At 36.9% G+C, this 9,451-nt stretch overlaps 1 protein-coding gene across 1 annotated transcript in view; it reads right to left on the reverse strand.

Moving 5' to 3' along the window:
* HNMT (histamine N-methyltransferase) overlaps nucleotides 1-9,225 on the reverse strand; it is a 31,262-nt gene extending 22,037 nt beyond the window's left edge. The window contains exons 1-2 of the mRNA XM_081143538.1: nucleotides 8,902-9,225; nucleotides 3,495-3,547 (exon numbers count right to left, since the gene is read on the reverse strand). Coding sequence (XP_080999664.1) covers nucleotides 3,495-3,547; nucleotides 8,902-9,038 — 190 coding nt within the window. The 5' untranslated portion in view covers nucleotides 9,039-9,225. The remainder of the gene's footprint in view (nucleotides 1-3,494; nucleotides 3,548-8,901) is intronic.
* Nucleotides 9,226-9,451: the final 226 nt, after the last annotated feature.

Raw genomic sequence — 9,451 nt, forward strand, 5'->3', positions numbered from 1 at the left:
TGTCTAACCCTTATAAAACTTCCTGGCATTTGAAGAACTGAACAGTACAGCAGATAAAATGATTCACCTTTAATCAGGGCCCAGAGCAAGGAGATTGCATTGCCCATTGCTGCCTTCTGGAGCATTCTGCTAGGCATAAGTGTGTGCACTATAAATTAACAGCATGCTCCCTTAACAGAAAGTATGGGTTTCTTTTTCTCTGTGTACCGTCTCGACCACACTCTTTAGAGCTGAACAGTAATGGAACTCCTCTGAGTGGCTTAATTTTAGGAACCATCAGTGTAAAAAAAATGGACCAAAAGGCATATTCTATGAGGTTTAGAATGCAGTGCAATTGCTTTCAATGTCTCAAAAACAATGCTGAAATGAACTTAATAGGAATACTTTGAGACCCTGAATAAGGCAATCTCAGCTGCTCATTGTATTTCATTAAAGTGCATATCACACTACTTTATACTTCCCAGTTTGACCTCTGTAAAAGCTACATGGCCCGTATTTCTGTCTGTGATTTTTCTTTTTTTCTTTTCTTCCTGATTTTCTCTTTCTTTTTCTTTTTTTGGTTCACGTAATTATTTCGTACATTTTCCTGTATAATCTATGAACAGCAGTACTGTTTATCAATTGTATTTTATTGATGTGGTAGATTACCTAAAGATGACATCAAAAAGTTTGCCACTGATTTTCTTTCTTTTGAACTGCTCAGAGCCCTAATTATTGCTTCACTTTTAACCTGAGTTTCCAAACACCTCTTCAAATATATCTTACATTCTCTTTTAACTGAAACCTCTCTCCACACAGACATCACCCTCTACAGAAGAGCCAGGAGGCAGACAGGGTGCACATGCACCCTCTGCTTGTGTTTCTGAAAAGGAAATCAAAAAGGTTACCAAAGAACATGAGCATTAAGTGATCTAAAAGCAGCAATTTCACGTAGGAAAGTTCTAGTTTGTTTGCTTTTCGTGTGTTTTTCCGTTCTGGTGGGGAGAAGTGGCAGCACCATTATGCACGCAGAGAGAACATTTGCAGCAGAGATATGCGGAATATGATCTGCGGGTGGCTGGCACCCAAGAGGAGAGCATCTAGGGAGTGGCACTGGAGAGGACTATAAGCTAAGGCTGAGGTAGAGCCCTGTAAGATGCACTGTGAGAGCTGAACCAAAGGTACCAGACAGGGCCAATGACCTTGTTTGCCAGGGACTGGAGTTCAGTGACTGATTTGGAAAGATACGTAAGCCACAGGATAATGCAAAAGTCTCAGCGACAATGTAGGTTGGAACTTCTAAGGAGACCATTTCTCTAAGGCAAAGACAGGAAGTTCTTCTGTAAGGTGCTTGCAGTTAGGCAATGACAGGTTATCAGGTGAGCATCCCCCAGTTGGTGTATGAGCACTCATAGTAACTGAGTGGGGTGTCATCTACCCCCAAACACTGCTATTTTGTGCCAGGGACAACTAGATCTAGGGATTTTAAGTGTATTGCTTTTGATTTCATGTAGCTTACTTCAGCAGTGAAAGCTAAGTATCTGTAGCTGGAATTTCTCTTGGAGTTCTTATATTTCTGATGAATTTCTTATAAAGAGTGCCCTTACTGGGCACCCATATCTTCCCCAAGGCAAAGTCTGTTTTTAGTACAGTGTTAGGGCACAGTCAGAGGAACTCCAACTATTGTTCCCTTTGTTTTGATAAGTTTTCTATATTGGTTCCTACGTTCACCTTTATGTAAGGATCACTGTGTGGGCCAAGTCTTCCTTTCTCGAGATAGCTTATAAGCATCTGGACAAATTTACATTAGAAATTCAATTAACTTTGTATTAAAAGGTCAATTAACTTGGCCATGATATTGTTTTTAATTACTTTTCCTTTGTAGGGCTTCTCTTCTTGTCCAAGTACAAGTGATACTATCAAATGATAGTATCATTGCCTGTTGGTTGCCTGCAACTCATATGCAAAACACACTGGAAGTGACTGTCTTGGTTAAATAAATTAATAGAGGACTCTGGGCAATTTATCACTCTTATAATCCTTAGGACTTAAATTACCAGTAAGCAACAATGGAATATTTTAGCTCAAACACTCTCGATAAGATCATTCATGACAATATTCTTTATTATTTGTCCTTGTTGTTTTCTGTTTTCTTGGTGAAAGATGATAATAAAGTAAATTGATTTTAAGGGCTAGTCTTTATTATATCAAAGTGTATTCTATGATAAAGGAACAAATAATCACATGAAAAAGTAGCTGTTCCATTCCAGTGGCATGTTCTTGGTTATTTCTGTGTTAATATGGGCCAACAATTCACTCATTCATGGGGTATTGACTCTTATACTTAAGAGGCTCAAGAGATTGCCATGCGTTGCTATGTAACGTCCACTTGTTACCAAATGATAACAAATACTATGCAGTGATTTTTTTTAAAAGAAAAGAATAAAGAAGGCCAGAAGGAGGGAGAGAAGGAGTAATACAGAAATAATATATATGACTACATTTTATATATTAACATATTAACTCAGGCCTCCAGATGACTAGCAACTTAAAAATAAGGCAAACACAATTTAGGAGTTTGATAGGAGGTTAAGTGTGGTGATGAAATTTTTTGTTTTGTTTTTGCAAAAGGGACCAGCCTGTACCTTATAGGAGCAGTAACAACATGCTAACCACTTTATAAATGTTACCTATATAATTCTCACTACCACTCTATGAGATACGATTCATTGTTCCCATTTTACTGATAGGAAAACTAAAGCCTGTGTTTCTGCCAAGGTCACACAGTTCATTGGTGGCGGAGTCAGAAACTACAGCCACATTGATCTTACCTTTCCAGATATTCCCCGAAGGTAAAAGCACTGGCTCTAAGAGTAGTGATACCATGGAAAGCTTATAAAAGGGGACTGGGGAGTGTGCTGAATTCTTAGCGGGCAGTGTTGGAACAGAATCAGCAGAAGGCAATGCTTTAGGCAAGGGCAACTCAAAGAGTAAGGCCACAAGAGGGTAAATTAATTGTGTCATTGAGCATAGGTTTTCCCATAGCAGTGCTTTTCCAATGAAGGGAGCTGTGCATTTATTTACATTCCATTACATGTCTCTTATCTCCTCGTTGATTAGCTACAGTTTGCAAACCAGCAACCGGTACAAGGGTCACACTTTGAAGTGGGACAAGCTTAAGAAATGTTTTACAAAATTTTCCTTTTCTCTGAACATAATTTTGGATAAAATAATTGAATAATTTTGGATAAAAGTTAAGCAAATATATCCTATATGTTTTTGCATTTATGAAAAAGAAAGCTACATCTTACCCACATTACAGATAGTAATGAAGGCTGATGTTATTAAGCCCTATAAATCTATGGGGGTGTTAATCTTAGTTGAAGTGGTATTGCCCTTACTAGTTTTAATAAGCTAATTTCTTCCAAAAGTAACTTTCCTAAAGAATGAACAATATTACCATCAAACAGCGTAAGTTTAGAGTGAAATACAAATTTTAAATGTGTCATTCATACCTGCACCTCCTCCAATGCTTAGAATCTTAATTTCTGATTTTTTGTCCCCAATGCTGAAAGAAAAAAAAAAATTATGTAGTTTAAGAAAAATGTGCTAGGTGCTTGGAAAAATCAGATTATTAAGTCTAGTTGCAGAGAACAGTCTAAGATTACAGTGAACAAAAACTAAGCTAACATGAAAGGTTCCAATTATTTCAGTAATTATATTGCTGTCTTTAGAAATCTTTAGAAGTTTAGGTTCCATCATTCACAGTCTTGAACTGGTAGACTTTTAGAAACACACATCTCAGAGGTAAGGTACATCATTTGTTGAGAAGTTATTTGGGGAACAAGAACAGAAAAAGTGGGTCCTTGAGTCTCATGATGTAATTAGCCATTTGTTGTATATGGAGAAAGGTTGAGGTGACTCCTACTCTATGATATCTGTCTTCTTTCCTTTCTTCTTTCTAACTTCTTTTAAACAAACAGGTGTTTACTGAACATTTATTACATGCCTAATCTAGGCATTGAGAATATAAAAATGAGTAAGACACTGCTTTGCTCTCAAGTGAAATGTGAGATAATAAAGCCTGACATTATGGCTCTAGGAGTAGAAATAGAGTGGAATTGATGGCCTGGAAAAACAATACTCTGACTTGTTTTAGGTTGATGTAAAAGGGTCAGAAAAAAGTGTGAGTGCACAGTGACTGCCAAGTTTCCAGCTAGGATGACTTGGTGAAGCATCGTGCCTGAAAGGAAGCTGGAGAACATAGCTTGATAGCTTTTTGCCTGTTCTCAGGGCTTTTCTTTTTGGTTTTTGGTTTTGTTATTTTGTTTTGATAAATCTGACTTAACAGACATTTGGATATGCAAGATTTAATCTGGGTGTGAGAGATATCAGGATAAATGATGTATTCTGGATAACTATTGTCATAAAGTAATGGTCAAAACTAGAAGAGTAGATTCTAATGACCCTAGGATATTGCAGATAGAAGAGCAGTGAGTGGGATGATGATGATGCACTAACAACTTTTAGAAGTCACTGGATTATGGGACATACACAAAGACAGGAAAACAGCAAAGCTCAGAGAGATGACAAGAGTACTAGAGAAGGAGAAAGCCATCCGTAGTGTAAAAGGTGGCAGACCGTACTACTAAAAAATAGAAAAAAGGAAAATCTCCATTGCATTAGGCAATCTAAATATGTCTGATAATAGCAGTTTTAAAAGTAGGTTGAGGGCAGAAGTCAGATGGCAGTGGGGTTAAAAGTGAGCTTGATAAAGAGGAAAAAGATCTAGAGAGGTGGTTGAAATAAGATTAAAGAGTGAGAAGAAACAGATGACTCTAAAGGGGAGACAGGAGCTGAACGTATGTTTGTTTGTTGGGCTTTAGGGTGATAAACAAGTCTGCTCTTTGACTAACGTGAACGAGCCTGCACAGAACAGGGTGATGATGGAGGTGAAGCAAGGTTCTGAAGAAAACGGAACGCCTACAGATGAGTTCTAATTATCTTCTGGCTCATAATTATGAGTCTTAATATACCCATTCCTGTCTATGTTCTTGGTTAATTTCTTAAAACGCTCATATCTGCGGATAGCATAGTGAGGCTGTGGATCAGAGCTCCCAGGTTGAAATCCCAGCTTACGCATTTGTCACCTTGAGCAAGTTAACTAACTTCTCTGGATTTTTGTTACCTATGAAATAGAATAATATAATACAACCTACCTTATAGGATTGCAATGATGGTATCTAACTCATGGAGGAGTTATGAGGAATAAGTGATTTGATTCATGTAAATCTCTTAGATATGTGTCTGCTTATGACAAGCACACAACATGTATTAGCAGTTATTATTATTCCAGGTACAGCTAAGTGTTTTAAATGAATTACCTCTTTGAATCCTCACAGCTCTTCTGTGAGTTAGATACTATTATTCCATTTCATATATTATAATGATAACTAATCACTGAAAATTTATATATGCATTACATATAACAACAACAAAACTTTACTATTTACAGCTATAAACTGTAACTCTCTCCACCCCAATCTTCACCTCCAGATAGGGGATCTTAGTGAATAAACTTACATATATTGACATCTGAGAATCTAGCAAACAGCTGAGTCCACATCCAGTTGTTACAGTGAGCCACTCACTCAACAAAGTCTTCCCTTACCTATACAAGGAGGATCTGATCTCATTTGAGTGCCTCCTTGTTTGATTGGATGGACAACCAAGGCTTATCAGGTACTTTGGGAGCTTCCCTAACATGAAAGACAGAGACCAAAACAAAACTAGAGCTTAGAAGAAACATGCAGAGAGCAGCGGAAAATTTTATAATAGATAAAAGAAGGTATTACATGTGTGAGAGATGAGTGGGATGCTATAAAAAATAACATTTTTGGAAATTAAAAATATAATAGCAAAAATTTAATAGACTAAAAGATAAAATTATAGAAAACTGAAAATATAAGGAAATTAGAGAATCAATTCAGGAGGTCTAGTGTTTGCTGACTACAAGTTCCAGAAAGAGCAAAAGAAATGGGAAGAATGATTAAAAAATACCAAAGTTTCCCTTAAGGATCTGAATTTCAATTGAAGTGGCCCAGGCAATACCAACAAAAATGGGTGAGAAAGACCCACATCACAACTCATTATCTTAAAATTCTGTAATACTAGATAGAAAATCCTAAAAGCTTCTAAGTAGGGAAAACAAAAACAAAACAAAAAACAACAAAAGGCCATAAGCCAAAGATGACCAATTTGAATGGTATTTGATTTCTCAACAGTAAATCTAGTACCTAAAAGACAATGGAAAAACACCTTTAAATGTTATATAAAATCATTTCACCATAGAGTCTTAGACCCAGTCAATCTACCCAAAGATGAACAAAGAGTGAAGGCATTTTTAAAAATACAGTCTTAAAAGTTTACCACCCAGTACACTCCTTCTTGGGAAGCTGTTAAAGGATTAGTTGAAGGAAAAAAGAAGAAATAATAAAATCAAGGAAACCAAGAAAGGAAGGGCATGAGATACAGAATCAGGGAATCCAATACCAAAGAGGGAAGAGAATTTATAGAAGGTGAAATAAATTCCCTTGTCAATAATTGCATAGAAGACCAAGAGCAATTCACCACAGACTGGGATAAAAAGAACAGAGAACTCGAGAAAAGATATTCCCATTGGGAAAAAATAACATTACTGGATCTGCTGAGAGAGATTGAGAGGAGATTAATACTTCTATTTGGGGTATAAGTAATGATAAGTTCATAGAAAACTAAGACAATAGTTAACTTTAGGAAAAATAAAAAGTTGGATGTGAAAAGAAATGTGATTGTAGTATAATGCATTGTTCAAATATGAATATTACATACAAAAGCAAAATGATATAAACACTTAAATTATCTAACCAAAAACTTTGACATAAACATATTGACATGATAAAGGAGGAAATGTGTGTGCTTATTTAGCTATTTTAATACAGTAAACTTAAGAAAGGGAAGAATAACATGTTATTTAGAATTAAGAAAGAAAATTCCATAAGAAACAACTAGAAGATTTCATAGTGTGTAAAGTGGTTGCCCCTGGAGAATGGGAGTCAGAGTTGGGAGTGGGTAGGGCAAGGAACCAGTATTTTTTCTTTTCTTTTCTTTTTTGCTGTTGTTGTTGTTATAAGGTTTTTAGAACCATTTGACTTTCCAAAAAAGTTTTTTAGGCCTGGCTGGTGGTGTTCACTGGTTAGAGCATAGGCCTGGGCACCGTACCTGGGTTGCGGGTTCTATCCAAGGCCCTGGTCGGCGCTTGTGGGAGGCAACCCAATCGATGTTTCTCTCTCTCTCTCTTCCCCCCCTCGTCCACTCTCTCTAAAAAATCAATGGAAAAAATATCCTTTGGTGAGGATTAACCAAAAAAAAGGGCTTTTTTGCATACTTATATAACTTAGAAACAACTAAGCAGCAATTACTTTTTAAATAAATGATACTTTGATTTAGACAATTTCTAGTTATGTATTACCACTATAATGATATGCCTCTGAAAGTCCTTCAGTCTTTTACAAATTACACATTCAATATTTCCAATGGGATTATATACACCTTGAAGAGAAAGGTCATCATCTATTATGTTACATCCATTCATGGTGCCTCTTCAAACCATACTGATGCCTAAAGAAAACCAAGTATCTGGATATAAGCTACAGACATGAACACGGACATTTAGTTCTGTAAAAGAACTCAGAAATTGACTCATTACTCTTGACTTTAGAAATGAACAAAAAGACCCAAAAAAGTAAACTATAATTAGTTCCTAGATAAGAAGTTTGTATTTGCTGTCTGCTTTGACTTTTGCATCATTCTGTTACATTTTAATTATTAAAATTATATGATACTCTACTTTTGAAGTCACATTTAAATTGTCAACTGTAAACTGAAATATTTTTTAAGAGTTAAAAAATACATTTAAAAACTAAACCATAAAAAGTAGAAAGGGAAACAGAATTCCATATACATCCAGCAGTGTCTGCTCTGGTCAGGCAGAAGTACCACCTTGGTGAAAGAATTTCAGGCCTATATTAGAGAAAGCCAGCAAAAGATAAAATTCAGTTTCCTTTGCTGCTTCTGATTGGATCTACAGCCAGTCAGTTCTTCCCAGTTTTCCATCATTATTTCCTGAAGCAGAGTAAGTTACAGCAATCCACCCCTAGATAGGTGATTTGATTGTCTTTAGCATGTGGAATCTGTTACTCTCATAATGCTTATCAGCTCTGGCACAAATTGAACACATTAATCACCAAAAACGCAGTCTGCTAGAAGAATAGGAACTAGTGAGTTTCACTGATAATAGGAAAATGCTTTTTCTTTTGGACCACATTGCTAATATTAAGTTGAAAGGAAAAGACAATTTTTTTTTTAGCTTGGTAACTATAATAACGGATAAGAAAAATAAATTTAAATGGATATTAGGAGAACTAAGAGGCACCCACTCAATCCTCAGGGGCAAACAGTATTTGGTAATTATTTATATTTGATTCTAATAAAAAGAATATTAGACTCCATTTGGGGCATTTTTGAATGCAAAATCTAGAGGAGGTCTGAAAAAAATCTGAACTCAAAGATTTGCATCTATCTTTTCCCAAATGAGCATGGATTTGTGCCTTCAAATGGTTAAATGCTTGTCTCCATGCGACTGGAAGTGCTGCACAAATAGGATCCTTTGAATGTTTAAAGCAAATGTCTAAGTAAAGCGCCACAGGAAAAGGGGCACAGTGGGACAAGGGGGGAGCGCGGGGGGAGCGCGGAGGGAGCGGGAGCTGCTCCCTAGCAGGCTCTATCCCCCTCGCCCAGACTGCAGTGCTGGGCTCCACCCATCCATCGCTGAAAAGAAAACAGGGAGGCTTGTCCTTTTGACAAAACGTCCTATTTTGTTACCTTGCTATTATGCCTGGCAGCTTCTTGTCCAAGAATTCCTGCATGCATTGGTGTTCCGTGGAATTGTTGAGAAACCTCCGAAAAGATTCAACATATCTGCAGTGATCAGAAAACAAGCTCCTCATGGAAGATGCCATATTTGGTTTTCTGAGGAAGGCAGAGAGGGAGGGAAGGTTTAACTTCCCTTCTCCTTCTTTTCCCAGTTCCTTTTTTCTCTCCCCACCCCCACCAATTTGTTGCCAAAAAAAAAAAAAAAAGCTTGCTGTTTTGAATTTAACTGGCAAGGGAAAGGCTGGTGTGCAATGCTTATTACTAAATCAGTCTTTGTGTGGGACTTTGCACTGATACTTTAACCCCTACACACTTGTTTTATAACAATTGAAGTTAGTAAAGCAAGGCAGTAAATCCACCCCTAAAATGTGTTTTAAAACTCCCAAAGTTCAGAGAGCTGTAAAAACACATTATGTTCTAATCACTTCCTGTTTTGCCAGCAGCTGCCCAAGAGTAAGTTCCAAGTGGGAAAGTAAGTGGCTGCTTTCAGGGCCAAAGG

Source organism: Miniopterus schreibersii (assembly GCF_964146895.1).
Source record: "Miniopterus schreibersii genome assembly, chromosome: 7".
In the NCBI taxonomy this organism is placed as follows: Eukaryota; Metazoa; Chordata; class Mammalia; order Chiroptera; family Miniopteridae; genus Miniopterus; species Miniopterus schreibersii.